At 37.1% G+C, this 16165-nt stretch overlaps 1 protein-coding gene across 2 annotated transcripts in view; it reads left to right on the top strand.

Moving 5' to 3' along the window:
• The first annotated feature begins 9424 nt into the window (after nucleotides 1-9424).
• The window catches only part of STARD9 (StAR related lipid transfer domain containing 9), a 147041-nt gene continuing 140300 nt past the window's right edge, over nucleotides 9425-16165 (top strand). For both annotated transcript variants that reach the window (XM_031952164.1, XM_031952166.1), the window contains exon 1: nucleotides 9425-9535. In XM_031952164.1, coding sequence (XP_031808024.1) covers nucleotides 9489-9535 — 47 coding nt within the window. In that variant the 5' untranslated portion in view covers nucleotides 9425-9488. The remainder of the gene's footprint in view (nucleotides 9536-16165) is intronic.

Below are 16165 nucleotides of genomic sequence, written 5' to 3' on the forward strand. Positions count from 1 at the left end.
CCTTGAAAATAGTCTTTCCCAACTTAATCCCTTAACTCAGCCCTTCATTTCCAGTGCAATACCAGGTATTGGAATTTCCTCTTAAATTCCATCTGAAAAAGAAAGTGACACCTCAAGCAAATTATAAATGAGGATGAAAACATGAAAAAATTTTAAACCATAGCTTATTGATAGCTAACTTGAATTGGTAGAGAGAGAGTTTGTTCCTCTAAGTGTTCCCTGTGGTAATATAATCACAAGTCACATTTGTCATCCCTAATTTTCATTATTTGGTCTTTTTGCTTTATGAACTTACTTTAGCACCTAACAATAAAATGCTACACTTCTGCACCTAGATCAAACCTAAATTTTATTTTTCTTTTTGGGGTTAAGTAACTTGGCTAGGGTCACAAGTGTGTTTGAGGCTGAATTTGAACTCAGATCCTGGGTGCTCTACTTCATACCTAGCTGCCTCCAGGGCTTAATTTTTAAAGGCAAAATGATTGTGGAGAGAAAGGATGGAGGCTTATCACTGAAACAAGATTAGATAAGTATTAATACTGAAAGGAAAAGGTTTCATTCTCCTGTAGGAAAATCCTAACTTGAACTTTTTGAAAACTTTTACCTCAAGATGGCACCACAGGAGCGTTTTTGTTGTTGAATCATTTCATTTATTTCTGACTCTCTGACCCTATTTGTGGTTTTCTTGGCAAAGATATTGGAATGTTTTGCCATTTTCTTCTCCAACTCATTTTTCAGATGAGGAAACTGAGGCAAACAGGAAATGACTTGCCCAGGTCACACAGCTGCAAATCATTAGTCTAAGGTTGGATTTGATCTCAGGTCCTCTAATTCCAGGGCCTTCTTACATTCTTTCTTAGCTTGTGGATATCACCTATGTCTATATTATGCTTTGCTTATGGGAAAATGTTTATAAAGAACCACATAGGAAAGATAAAAAAACCACAGGAATAATTAAAAACTTGTTTAAAATATTTGAATTTTAAATAATATTCTTTCCTCCCTAAAACGGTTAAGCAATCAGATATAGGTTATACATAAACAATTTTAAAAACATTACCATTTTAGTCATTTTGTATAAGAACCCTCCAAAAATTTGAAAGTAAAAAATAGCATGCTTCAATCTGTATTCTATAAATATCAGTTCTTTATCTGGAGGGGGATAGTGTATTTCATGAATTTTTTGGGATTGTCTCGAATCATTGTAATGCTGAGGATAGTATTATTGTATACAATATTCTCCTGGTTCTGTTTACTTCACTCAGCATCAGTTATTGTAAGCCCAAGTTTTTCTGATATCATCTTGTCGTTTCTTATTAGCACAATAATATTGCATCACAATCATATACCACAGCTTATTTGGTCATTCCTTTTTGATTTCTGATTCTTTGCTACCATGAAAAGAACTGCTATAAATATTTTTGTACAAATACACCCTTTTTTCCTTTTTTTTTTTTTTTTTTTTGATGTTTTTGGAATATAGACCAGTGGTATTGCTGGATCAAGGGTTAATTACAGTTTTATAGCCCTTCGGACATAGTTCAAATTATTCTCCAAAATGATTGGATCAGTTCACAACTGCACCCACTGGAATGACTTTAAAGAAAGTTTGCCTCATCTTTGGTCTTTCATGAACTTGGAAAATTATGTACTATTGTTACTTGGCATGACCAACAAGGTGGATCTCCCCTTTCCCTACCACCCCCACCTCCCTCTTGGCTTTTTTTTTCCTTCTAGGTTATATCAGATGTAGAACTGTATAAAGCTGAACAAATTCCCACCAGTATGACTACTACATGCTTTAATGTGATAACTTTCTCCTTTTTTGCACTTAAAAAAGAGAAGTTGTCTCTGAGGAATTTCAGCAGGGATAATATAGATCTAAAGAAGGGTCACTTCAGGGCTTCTATAGACACTTGAGAAGTAGGCTGCCTGAGAGAATCTAAGTTCTTTGAGGGCAGAAACTTTTTTGTTTCTTGCTCTTGAATCTCATGCCTAGTTATACTGTACTACTTTTGTTAAAAAGAAATGAGGCTGATTTTGACCATTGAAGATGCAAAATGGTGCAATGCACAGTCCCTTAATTAGAGAGATGGTAGTCGTTTAGTGAACCTCGACAAATCATTTACTGATTATCTCACTAGATACTCAGACTATGAGGGAAATTATATAGCATACTATAGATGTAATAGATGTGTTGAGCTTTTTGGAGCATAGGTATTTAAACAGTGGGGAATTTTTGTTGAAATACCATGATAGCTCTTTAAATTATAGCATTTTGAATTTTAAAAAAAAACTCTTTGGTATCCTTGCCCTTGAAACATTTCTCCTGGGATCACATTTATTGTATACCTGTTAAAATACTTAGTTTCACAAGAACAAGTGTTATTCATATCTCACCCCATTTGCCAGTTTGTTGCTGTTCAATAATATTTGATTCTTGGTGACTCCATTTGGGATTTTCTTGGCAAAGATACTAAAATGATTTGCCATTTCCTTCTCATTTTACTAATGAGGGAACTGAAGCAAAAAAGGGTAAATCATTGCTCAGGCTCATACGGCTATTAAAGGTTTGAAATCAGGAAGATTTCTCTACAAAAGTATCAGATGAGTCCCTCACGTCAGAAGGTACCCAATATACTACAGGAGAAGGGCAGAGGACAACTACAAGTACTCTTCAGTATTAATGAAGCTGCTGGGCCAAAGCTGAAAGGAAGTTCACCTGTGGATATGTCTTGTAATGAAGATTAATATTGCATAGGAACCAAGAATCTTGTTTTGTGAACCAAGGTAAGTGGAGTGTTGTGAAACTAGGTGAGAAGATTAAACGTTAATATTTTGGGTGTCATTGAACTTAAATGGAAGGGAATGGGTGAATTGAGATGATTACTACACATACTATTGTGGGCAAGAATCTCTAAAAAGAAATGGAGTAGCCCTCATATTCAACAACAAAAAATTTAAAGTAGTACTGGGGTATAATCTCAAAAATGACAATGATACTTGTATGAATACCAGGCAAACTGTTCCACATTATAATACAAGTCTATGCTCCAACTACTTTTGCTAAAGAGATCAAAGTTCTATAAAGACCTACAGCATATAGAAATAATGGCAAGGGGGGATCAGAATGTCAGATTTGGAAATCAAAAGACAATTGGAATAACAGTTGTTTGATCTTGCAGTACAAATGAAGCAGCACAGATACTAATAGTTTTGTCAAGTTAACTTGCTGGCCATAATACCATAATACTTTTTCATCAACTCAAAAGATGTCTCTGTACATGGGTATCACCAAATACTCAACATATGATTATATATTTTGCAGTCAAAGATGGAGAAACTCTACACATTTAAAACAACCATGAACAGCTTATTGCAAAATTTAGACGTTGAAATAGGGAAACAGCAGACTTATGAAGGTAATGACCTAAATAATGTCTTGTGAATATGGTAAATTTAAGGGATTAGATCTGGTAGAGTACCTAAAACAGAATTCCAAAAATAATGTGAGGAGAGATAAGAAGGGTTTTTTTGTTTTTTTTATGAGCAATACAAAAAACATATGAATAGAATGGGACAGTCGATCTCCAAGAAAATTAAGGATATGAGATTGTAGATCTAGAAAAAAATAGTTCATCTGGAAGAACAAAAGGTCAATAATTTCAAGGGAATTAATTTTAAAAAATTTAAAAAATTAAAAAGAGAGTGGCCTATCTGTACCAGACCTAAAACTATTATAAAGCAGCAGTCATCAAAACCATTTGGTACTGGCTAAGAAATAAGAGTAGTCGATTATTGAAATAGGTTAAGTTCACAGGACAAAATAGTCAATGACTGTAGTAATTTAGTGTTTGACAAACCCAAATAGCTTTTGGGATAAGAACTCATGAGCTATTTGACAAAAATTGCTGGGAAAATTAGAAACTAGTATGGCAAAAACTAGGCATTGACCCACACCTAACACTCTATACCAGGATAAGGTCAAAATTGGTTCATGATTTAGACAGAGTGGCATAAACAAATTGGAAGAACATAAGATAGTTTACTTCTCAGATCTGTGGAGGGGGAAGGAATTTGTGACCAAAGAACTGGAAATTATTATTTATCACAAAATAGATAATTTTGATTATATTAAGTTTTTTGTTCAAACAAAACTAATGCAGGCAAGATTAGAAGGAAAGCAATACACTGGGAAAACATTTTTACATTCAAGGGTTCTGATAAAGGCCTCATTTCTAAAATACCTAAAGGATTGACTCAAATTTTCAGATGAAGAAATTGAAACCATTTCTAGTCACATGAAAAGGTGCTCTAAATCATTATTGATCAGAGAAATGCAAATTAAGACAACCCTGAGATACCACTACATATTGCCACTACATACCTTTCAGATTGGCTAAGATGACGGGAAAAGATAATGACGAATGTTGGAGGGGATGTGGGGAAACAGGGACACGGATACATTGTTGGTGGAATTGTGAACACATCCAGCCATTCTGGAGAACAGTTTGGAACTATGCCCAAAAAGTGATCAAACTGTGCATACCCTTTGATCCAGTAGTGTTTCTACTGGGCTTCTATCCCAAAGATATCTTAAAGCAGGGAAGGGGGCCTGTATGTGCAAGAATGTTTGTGGCAACCTTTTTGTAGTGACCAGAAACTGGAAATTGAATGGATGCCCATCAATTGGAGAATGGCTGAATAAATTGTGATATATGAATGTTATGGAATATTCTTGTTCTCTAAGAAATGATCAGCAGGAAGATTTCAGAAAGACCTGGAGAGACTTACGTGAACTGATGCTGAATGAGACGAGCAGGACCAGGAGATCATTGTACACAGCAACAACCAAGATTATGTGATGATCAATTCTGATGGACGTGGCTCTCTTCAACAATGAGCTAATTCAGACCAATTCCAATGATCTTGTGATGAAGAGTGCCATCTACACCCAGAGAGAGGACTGTGGGAACTGAGTGTGGTTCACAACATAGCATTTTCACTCTTTTTTTGTTGTTTGCATTTTATTTTCTAATTTTTTTCCAGTTTGATTTTTTTTTTTTTGTGCAGCAAGATAATTGTATAAATATGAATGCGTATATTGGATTTAGCATATATTTCTACCACGTTTAACATATATTGGACTACTTGCCATCTAGGGGAGAAGATGGGGAAAAGGGGGGGGGAAATTGAAATACAAGATTTTGCAAGGGTTAATGTCAAAGAATTATCCATGCATATGTCTTGAAAAATAAAAACTTCAATAAAAAAATTTTTTTTTTTTTAAAAATTAGGGATATCAAGGAAAAGTTTCATGTAAAAATGGACATGATAAAAGACAAAAATGGTAGGGAATTAAGCAGAAAAGATTAAGAAAATGTGGCAAAAATATACAAGGGAACTACAGAAGTTATAAAAACTACAAAAAGTGTAAAGCTATAAAAATTATAATTGATAATCAGAATGGTATGATTACTGATCTAGAGGTAGACATTCTGGAAAATGAAATCAAGTGTGCCAAAGGAAACATTTACTAACAATAAGGCTAGTGGAAGTGATGGAATTCTTCCAGCTAAGGTATTTAAAACCATAAAATAAAATGCTATTAAGGTGCTACATTCAATATATCAGCACATTTGGAAAACAACAGTGGCCACTAGATTGAAAAAGATCAGCTTATGTCTCATTTCTAGAGGGGCAATGCCAAGGAATATTCAACTTACTAAATAATTTTACTTCACATGCTAGCAAGGTTATGCTTAACATTCTACAAGCTAATCTTCAATAATACGTGAGCCAATAATTACCAAAAGAACAGGTTGGTTTTTTTCCCTCAATATTTTATTTTTCCAATTACATGTAAAGATAGTTTTCAACATTCATTTTTGTAAGATTTGAGTTACAAATTTTTTCTCCCTCCTTTACCTTCCCCTCTCCTTAAGTAGTCTGATGTAGATTATATATGTACAATCGTTTTAAACATTTACATATTAGTCATGTTGTGAAAGAAGAATCAGAACAAAAGGGAAAAAACACAAGAAAGAAGAAGTAAATGATGAAGATAATATTCTTTGATCTATATTCAGTCTCCATAGTTCCCTCTCTGGATGCAGATGACATTTTCTGTCCCAAGTTTTCGAATTGCCTTAGATCACTGTATTGCTGCAAAGATCTAAATCTATCATGGTTGAACAGTACATTATCTTGCTGTTGCTGTGTATGATGTTCTGGTTCTACTCACTTTACTCAGCATCAATTCGTGTAATTTTTTCCAAGCCTTTCTGAAGGCCTGGAAATTTATCAAGCAGGCTGGTTTTCAAAGACACAAAAGCAACCAGAGATCAAATTCCCAACATTCACTGTATTATGGAAGAAGCAAAAGAGTTCCAGAAAAAGTTTACTTTTGCTTCATTGATCATACTAAAGGCTTCATATGTATCAACAAAATGGGACAAGTCTTCAAAGAGATGGGAGTACCAGATCATCTTGTCTCCTGAGTAACCTCTTTGTAGGTCAAAAATTAACAGCTTCAACCAAACTGTTGTGTCCTGCTTTCTAGAGCTCCCACATTGGGGTGATTAAGATATACCTTCCTAGTGTAGAAGTGATGAGGTGGGACTCCTGGGGATGGGAGGAAAATGAAGTCTGCTTATTTCAAGGACTTTCCCCTTTATATAATGTAACATAACACTGTGCACATGGGACCACATAAACAACTTGCTATGTAGTTTGCCATCTGGTATCACTCTTCCACCTGGTATCACTCTGCTTCAATAACAACACAGACTGTCACTGTCCCCTGACTCCTCAGGAAGGCCGAGAGCCCTTAGGGGAGATGGGGAGCCGAACCAGACATTGTCAGCAGGTTCCCTTTGGGCTGAAGGGTCTTATACTTCACCCAGAATTTCTCACTGACTGTGACCCTCTACACCAAACATGGAACAATTGATTGGTTTATGATTGGGCAGTAGGACAAGGTTGTATGTTGTCATGTTATTTAACTTATGTGCAGAGTACATTATACAAAATACCAAAGTGGATGAATCAAAAGCCAGAATTAAGGTTTTGAGGAAAAATATCAACAATCTCAGATATGAAGATGATACCACTCTGGTACCAGGCAAAAAGTGAAGAAGGATTGATTTTGATAAGGGTGAAAGAGGAGAATATAAATATTGGCTTGCAACTTAAGATAAAAAAAAACCCTAAGATCTTGGCAACTAGTTCCATCACTTCCTAGAAGACAGAAGAAAAAGAAATGGAAATAGTGTCAGTTTTTATATTAGGCTCAAAGATCACTGCAGACAGCCAACTATGACTATGGCAAATCTGGATAACATATTAAAAAGCAGAGACATCATCTTCCCAACAAAGGTCAGTATACTCAAAGCTAGGATTTTTCCAGTAGCAAGGTATGGCTATGAGAGTTGAACTATAGGCAAAGCTGAGAGGCACAGGACCAATACTTTTATTATTATTATTATAGCTTTTTATTTACAAGATATATGTGTGGGTAATTTTTCAGCACTGATAATTGCAAAACCTTTTGTTCCAACTTTTTCCCTCCTTCCCCCCCACCCCTTCCCCCAGATGGCAGGTTGACCAATACATGTTAAATATGTTAAAGTATAAGTTAAATACAATATATGTATACATGTCCACACAGTTATTTTGCTGTACAAAAAGAGTCGGACTTTGAAATAGCGTAGAATTAACCTGTGAAGGAAATCAAAAATGCAGGTGGACAAAAATAGAGAGATTGGGAATTCTATGTAGTGGTTCATAGTCATCTCCCAGAGTTCTTTCGCTAGGTGTAGCTGGTTCAGTTCATTACTGCTCTATTGGAACTGATTTGGTTCATCTCCTTGTTGAAGAGGGCCACGTCCATCAGAATTGATCATCATATAGTATTGTTGAAGTGTATAATGATCTTCTGGTCCTTCTCGTTTCACTCAACATCAGTTCAAGTAAATCTCTCCAGGCCTTTCTGAAGTCATCCTTGCTGGTCATTTCTTACCGAACGATAATATTCCATAATATTCATATAGCATAATTTATCCAGCCATTCTCCATTTGATGGGCATCCACTTAGTTTCCAGTTTCTGGCCACTACAAAGAGAGGACCAATACTTTTGAATTATGGTGTAGAGAAGACTTTTGAGAGTACCTTGGACAACAAGGAAGTCAAGTCAGTCAATACTTAATTTAAGCTATTCATTGGAAGTTCAAATACTGAAGCTGAAACTTAAATGCATAATGAGAAGATGAAACTCATTGAAAAAGACTTTGATGTTGGGAAAAGATTGAAGGCAAAAGAAAAAGGGGACAATAGAGGATGACAGAATAATGGAAATAATAAGATGAACTTAAACAGACTTCAAGAGATAGTGGAAGACAGAAAGGCCTGGTATAAAATGGGGTCACAAAGAGTTGGACATGACTGAATAATTAAACAGTAACAACAAAATGAGTCTTCCTGACTTCAGGCCCAGTTCTCTATCTACTGTGAAACTTAGTTGTCCAATCCCTATTACAAAGCACAATATTTTGTTTAATTTTTTTATTCTTCAGACCTTGATTTCATAGAAACAAGAAACCTCTACTAATGTAGTCAGTCATGTAGCCGTAAATGATTACACCATACTATAGTATGTATCAAACAAAGCAAACACATCAAATATACTTACTATGTATCAGGCACCATGTTAAGCAAAAGTCAAAAATAGTCATTTCTCAGAACAATAATATTCCATTACTTTCACGTATCATAACTTATTCAACCATTTCCCAGTTAATGGGTATCCATTTAATTTCCAATTCCTAGGCAAGCAATTTTATATAGGTTCTAAGTAAATGTGTTGAGTCAAAATGAATGAGCTGGGTTGTGTCAGTGGGCTTGTATCACTAACTGGGGGAGCACCCAATCTCTCCTCTCTGGGCCCTTGTGGGCACTCTTAGTTTGATCACTAGGGTTCCAGATGGTCTGGATTGGAAGCCTCTAATGCCGAGGAAGATTGAACACAAGATTTCTGTGCGGACTGTTTCTCCTTGTTTGGGGGTGGGCGGGAAGGAAACTTGGCCTCTCAGCAGTGACAAGCCTGGAGAATAATGTAGGTAGTAGCCAATCACGGATACCAGCTGTTTAGATGGGTTAGGAAATAAGAATTTATAAAGCGGTATTGGGCAACTTGTTAAGCTCTGGGGGATACAGACGCAAAGGAAAAGGAAGAATCCCTTGCCTTCTAGGAGTTTACAATCTAATGCAGGGAAGACAACACAAGAAAGGGAGCAGAAAAAAGTGGGGATTAGGAGAAGGGAATATCCGGGATTGGCCGAAGCTCGGGAGTCCGCCCCATTCTGGGGCTAGGCGGGGCTGTCTGGGGAGGGGTGTGGTGTGGGGCGGGGAGGGGCGGGCTGAAGCTGGGTCCGGGGGATGCAGCTGCTGGGTCCTTTGGACGTCGGGGTTCGCGGGCCGGAGCCGGCGGATGGCGAACGTGCAGGTGGCCGTTCGCGTGCGGCCACTTAGCAAGAGGTGAGGCCGGGGCCGGATTGTGCTGTGGGCTCTGCTGTGTCCCAGAGTTCCGAACCTCCAGCGACGCGGGGCTGCTTGCACCCTACCCTGGGATGGAAGGCACGGGCTCGGGTGGGGAGGCCCGCCCTGTCCTGGGGCAGGGAGGAGTGGTCTAAGCTCTAGGGCAGTCTGCTCGAGCGGGATCGGAGAAGCGTCAAAGAAAAACCGAGGGCCGTGGGGCTCAGGCCACCGGACCGGGGTGGGGCGCATATATAATGGGACTTCTGCGTGACTCGAGCGGCCAGCGCCTGCCCCGGGTCGCTCTTACGCTTCATCTCCTAACTCCTTGCCTTAGCGGGTTCCTTTCTTTGTATCTCCAGCGCTGAGCACGATGCCTGGCACTTAGTTGGCGCCTAATAAATGCCTGTTAACTGATCTGCTGTTGAGCGGAAGTCCCAAGAGTAGAGTGTACTCTCCCATCCTTCGATCCGATGACCTCCTTAAACTTGCTGAAAGGTTGGGTCGAAGTTAACAGGCAGTTAAAAGGGAATCCAAGGGGACTGGATCCCAGGGGATTTAACGTCCCTTTTTTGTTGATTACGAAAGACAACTTATCCACAGTTTGGGAGACAGATTGGCATCCGTAGAATGAGAGCTGGCTTTACTAGTACCTCATTTTTAATCATTTTTATTTTAAAAAATAATTTCCTTAACCTTTTCCTTTATTGGAAGTTTAGGTATGCATGAAAGTTCTGAGAGGAGTGTTTGTTTTCCTTTGTGCACACGTGTAACTATTTTTAAACACCGAGTAGAGGCAGATACTTTGAAAGATTGTGGAGAGAATTTTGAATCGGAGAGAAAGTAGTTTTATCCTATGGAGACCAAAATTGTGAAGTTTGGAAGGAAGAGCCCCGAAACAATTCTCCCATCCTCTCCTAATAATTGGTATTGTCTCTTTCTTATTTTTCCATTTTATTCACACTCCCCTCCCCTCCCCCAGTTACTTCTCTCCTCTCTCCTTTCAAAATCTATTTTGAGGGAAAGATCTGAAGCTCATTCTTACTAACTTGTAAGGAATTATAATTTAAAGTGTTTTGCTTCGTGGGATTATTCGAGCATTTAGAGTTATTAAAACAAAGGAATAACGTTCTCCAGTGGGAGTTTCTGGCAGGCAAGGAGAAAGAGAGGGAGTCAGGGAGAGAGAGAAGGGAAGGAAGAAAAGAGAAAGGAGAAAGGAAGAGAGAGGAGACAGAGAAACAGAAAGACACAGAGACAGAGAAAGACAGAGAATGCTTTGTATCCATCCTCAATGAGTTTTAACTTAGCTAAATTTGAAGATCATTCCCAAACAGCTGGCCACTAGTTAACAATTTTTTTTTTTTTTTTTTGGCTACAGTAACTGGGCAACACTTGTCTTCCTTGAGGTCTAACAGCACCCTGGACTTTTTCTGTGGAGGAAATTCTTGCATGGATGAAATGTCAGATCCTTGAAGTTAATATTAAGTTTACAAATCACCTGAAGGTAGTGGTGGGGGTTTAGACTTAATATAAAAGTGAACAGTTTTCCAGTATTATTCAGAAAGTGTCTAGAAAATTTTAAAAGAGCCTTTTAATAATGCTTTGGTGTTGCTAGAGTCTAGAAACAGGGATCCAGAGATTAGCTCACCTCATAGTATCTGTCAGTTAGCCTTAGCCCAGGGTGCAAGGATGCAGGGATCTTGAAAACTACTGTGTTCTGGCTGACAAGAAACCTCAGTGAAAGTCCGTTATTCTGGGGTGACCAAATTCAACTTCATTGGAGCTCTAGGGACAGAAGGAAAAATGTCTCAGGAAGATTCTTGAAGCAGTTAAGAATTCTAGGCCTGGGATTGTAGGGCTAAATGGTATTTCCTGGTCTTTAGGAAAAAGTCAGGAAGCTGTGTTTTGACAATACAGCTCTTGGAGAGAAATATGGTTGATGAAGAGCAGCAAACAATTGTCCTTTGGGGAGTTGGGGTGGAGTGTCATCATGGCTACCTTCTCTTACAGCTGTCATGTTAAGACAGTAGACAGACATGGGTTCATTTAGTCTCCCTTTCCCTTCCTATGTCTTTATTTTCTGTGCAAAAATTTCTTTCTCCTTCCTTTTTAATTCCTTTGGCACAGAGTTGCTGTTACTAGCTTGGGAAAACTATGGGTTAGGCTCTGTTTAGATAAACCTACTGTAAAGTGGAGAATTTCATATATTCCTGTGGCTAGAGAGGGATCTCTCAAAAGGGCTGGGGTTCTAGGTCTCTCAGGGAGTGAATCTCTGTAATATTTTATTTAAATTTGATGCCATTTAAGACATTAAGGAGCAGGTTTCCACTTACCCTATTCCCCCACTGAGCAAAAATTGCCTTTTTTTTTTTTTTTTAGGAGTTTGGAGTCATAAAATAATTTTAAGCAGTTTTATTTTATGTTAAAAATCATTAACATTCAGGTTTTTAAAAATTTGAATTCTAAATTCTCTCTTTCCCTTTCTATCCCCTCCCTGATATGGTAAACAATCTGATATTTTTATGTTGTGCAATCATGTAAAATATATTTTCATAAAATTGTTTTTTAAAAAAATAGTATTTTAAACTTTTCTTAATGCATCTCACTTGAATGTTGGAAAGTGGATCAATTTTCTATGGTTTAGAAAGTACAGTGTTGTGCAAAAAAAAAGGTCATGATGGCAAAGCCATTTACTTTCTTAAATTTGCTCACTATTATTGGTGATTACAGTTCTGGTCAAACTTTGGTCTAAGCCTATTTTTCTGCCAGACTTTCCCTAGTGAACACCAGTTTGCTTTGTGCTTAGGCTTCTGGATCTTGCTTATCTAATCTGTCCCACTAATCTACATTTTAATTTCTTATCCATTCCCAGAGAAATTTTAATTATTATATATAATTTGACATCTGGTCATGCTGAGTTCCTTTCCTTCCTGCTTTTTTTTTTTGCTTTTCCTTGATATTTTTGAACTATTGTTTCTCATAGGAATTTTGTTGTTATTTTGTCTAATTCCTTAAAATATTTCCTTGGTAATTTGATAAAACAAGCACTAAATCTGTGGAGTCGATAGAGTACTAGACCTGGAGTCAGGAAGAATTAAGTTCAACTTTCGGCTCAGATACTTAATAGCTATGTGACTTTGGGCAGGTCACTTAACCCTGTTTGCCTCAGTTTCCTGTAAAATGAGCTAGAGAAGGAAATGGTGAACCCTTCCAGTATCTTTGCCATGGAAACCCCAAATGGAATCACAAGCAACAGCACATCTGTAAAGTAATTTGGTCCATGTCTGGCAATGAACACTGAATGTCTTTATGAACTATGTCTTCTTTATTTCTGTAAAACTGACCTTACGTTGGGAGGTAAGATACTTCTATTTGACATCTCTTGGAATAGGTTCTTTTTTGGACCTTAAGCATTCTGGGGTACTGAACTTTGGACCATTTCTGGATTCTAATAATTGGAGCTGTTCCCAGATTCTGTCTAGGTTGTAATTTTAAGGGCAAGCCTAAAAATATGATTCAGAATGAGGTTTTACTCTAAAGCTTCCTTAAGTCTATCTCTTGTGGCATTGGGGAGCCTCAGAGTGATCTGGATCTAGTGCATATTTACTGTCTCTGCTCAGTTTTAGACCTATTTGCTACTGATCCTGGACCAGAATGTTGGAGTAACCAGAGAAAACAAGTTTGTAAGGGTTAGAAGTCTAAATCTCCTTAAAATGGGAAGAATAATGTACTGCTATCTCTGCCTGATAAGACTGTGTTCTCTACTCCAGTCCTTTTTTAGCAGCAATAATGAATCCCATGAAGTGATAGCATTATTTGAATTTTCATGCATATTTCCATTGTGATGGAATCAATGACTGTATTCTACCATATCATAGTCTTGCGTAGTACAAATTTGAATAAGCCCAGCAATCCACAGTTTTCATTATTTGCATTTTCTGAGACTTGACAGTATTTGTTGTTATTATCATCATCTGTCATTTGGCTATATTACCTCCTTATGAGGGATTCATTCTTTGGAAGGGGTGACTTTTTCAAATATTAGTTTCTTTTACCAACAATAATTAATGGAAACCACAGCAGCTACTTACTCCCCTAGAGAGTGCGCAGAATTAACAGGAGTCAGCTGTCATATTTCTATCTCTTTAAGGTCAGTAAGATATCACACTATTATAAAGTAAGTACAGCAGAGTATTATGTTCATTTACAGGTGTGGAAACTGAGGCCCCTAGATGAAAGGATTTACCCATGTTCAATAACTAGTAAGTGTAAGAGGTGGGATTTTAATTCCTGTCTTCCTGACTGCCAACTTAGTACTCCAACCATATTACCTCCTGAATTCAAATCTGGCCTCAGACATTATTCTAGACCCTGGACATGTCATTTAATCTTAATTATCCAAAGTTTACTCAACTCTAGCAAGGGAACAATAATCTACATTGCTTGATTGCTTTGGGGATCAAATTACATAATATTTGTAAAAAGCGTTTCGCAGAGTGCATGCCACATGGTTGAGTGCTTTTGTTGTTCTTAGTTGTTTTCAGTCATGAACAATTCTTGGTGATTCCATTTGGGATTTTCTTGTCAAAGATATTGGAGTGGTTGTTTATTTCTATGGTTCATTTTACAGATAAAGAAACTGAGGCAAGCAGGGGGAAGTGACCTGTCCAGGGTCACACAGGACTTGTCTGATGTTAGATTTCAGCTTAGGTCTTCTTGACTCCAGGCCTAGTGCTCTATCTACTGCACATCTAGATGCTTGCAGTAGGTGCTACATAAATGTTGATTCTCTCCCCTTCTCATCAACTTTTACCTCAGCAGCTCATTTATAACATCTCAGTAATTTTAGCAGTTGAACAAGATGATATTCTGTAGCCATAAGCAATGCTAAGTGTCTAATGATCATAATCATTGTCATGCAAACTTCACTTAGTGATTTACAAAGTGCTTCATGCAAGGCTAGTTTATTTGATCCCATAACAACTTTGGGTGGTAATTAATATATTATAGTAATATATATATATATGTGTGTGTGTGCGTGTTTATACATATATATTTGTATATGTGTGTATATATATGCCTATATAAACACAAACACATATACACATACACAATACATGAACATCCTGGAGTTTTTCCCTCAGATAACACTATTGAGGCATAGGAATAGTAAGTAAATGTTAAGGAGATGAGATAGGATTTGACCCTATGTCTTCTGATTATAGATCTAGTGATTTCTGCTCTGCCATCTCTTCCTGAGCTTCTCAGAGTCTCAGTCATGATACGCTCAGGGATATTGCAAATCACTACCTCTAGACAGCATTTGTAAAATGAGGTGGTTGAACCGAGATGCATATGGGCTTAGAAAACCTCAAATTAGCATTACCTCTATTGTTATTGTTGTATGTATAGACAAATATAATATTTTTAGCCACTTTCAATTGTATCTGACTCTCTGTTGACCCTCTTTGGGATATTTTTGACAGAGATACTGAAATTGCCATTTCCTTTTCCAGCTTATTTTACAGATGAGAAAACTGAGACACACATGGTTAAGAGACTTGCCCAAGATCACACAGTTAGTGTCTGAGGCCAGATTTGAACCCAGAAAGATGAGTGTTTCTTATTCCAGACCTAATATTTTTTACACTGTCACCTAGCTGCCCCATTATATAACACACATAAAATGTTATGAATTTATATATATATATATATGTGTATATATATATATATACACACACACACACATATATATACATATATATAGGGGAGACATATGTGTGTGTATGTATGTATGTATATATACACACATACAATATATATAAAACATTTATATTTATTTGACACTCCTGAACAAGATTACTTGAATCCATTTCATCCCTGAGCCTATGATTCTTTAGCCAGGCTAGGGTTTCCTAAACTTTTAAAATTTAAAACCTGTCCTCTTTTGTGTTTTGTGGGATGTACTGGGCTGTGGTAGTTGTCCATATGGTTTAGCTATATGAACCTTCTTGCTGCTCTTCTCACAGAATGTCATATTTTCCCTATTCATACTTTTGTACTTCTTGTTTCCTTCCCTTCTTCAAGACTGGCTCTTCCTAACTTCACTTGTGACCCTAGGCCAATCATTTCACCTTGATAACCTCAATTTCTTTTGTTTGAAAAATGGGAGTAATGATATTTGGACTGCTTTAACTCACGGATTTTTGTGTTGTTTTATTCTTATGAAAAAAGATGCTTTGTAAACCTTTGAGTCTTACATAAATATGTGTTATTTTAAAAAAAAGACTGAGTTCTGATTTCATCTTCTTTTAGAAGCCTTTTCCCTGGTCCCTTAAGAAGCTGATGTCTTCATTTCTGAGATTACTTTCCATATTGTGTGTATCTTGCATGTGCATTACTCTTTACACGTTGCATTAGAATATAAACTCCCTTAGGACAGGGACCAAGGTAGGTTTTGTTTTTATTTATTTTTCCCCTTTTGGTTGTAGTTCCAGGGATTAGCATAGTTCCTGGCACAATGACATGATTTGGTGATGGTGATGGTAATAAGGAACTTATTGATTATCTTATGTATACAGAAAAAGTATACATAAGATAATCTATAAGCTCGTCATTTATCTTATCATCTAA

This window comes from Sarcophilus harrisii, chromosome 2, assembly GCF_902635505.1.
Source record: "Sarcophilus harrisii chromosome 2, mSarHar1.11, whole genome shotgun sequence".
NCBI classification, from domain to species: Eukaryota; Metazoa; Chordata; class Mammalia; order Dasyuromorphia; family Dasyuridae; genus Sarcophilus; species Sarcophilus harrisii.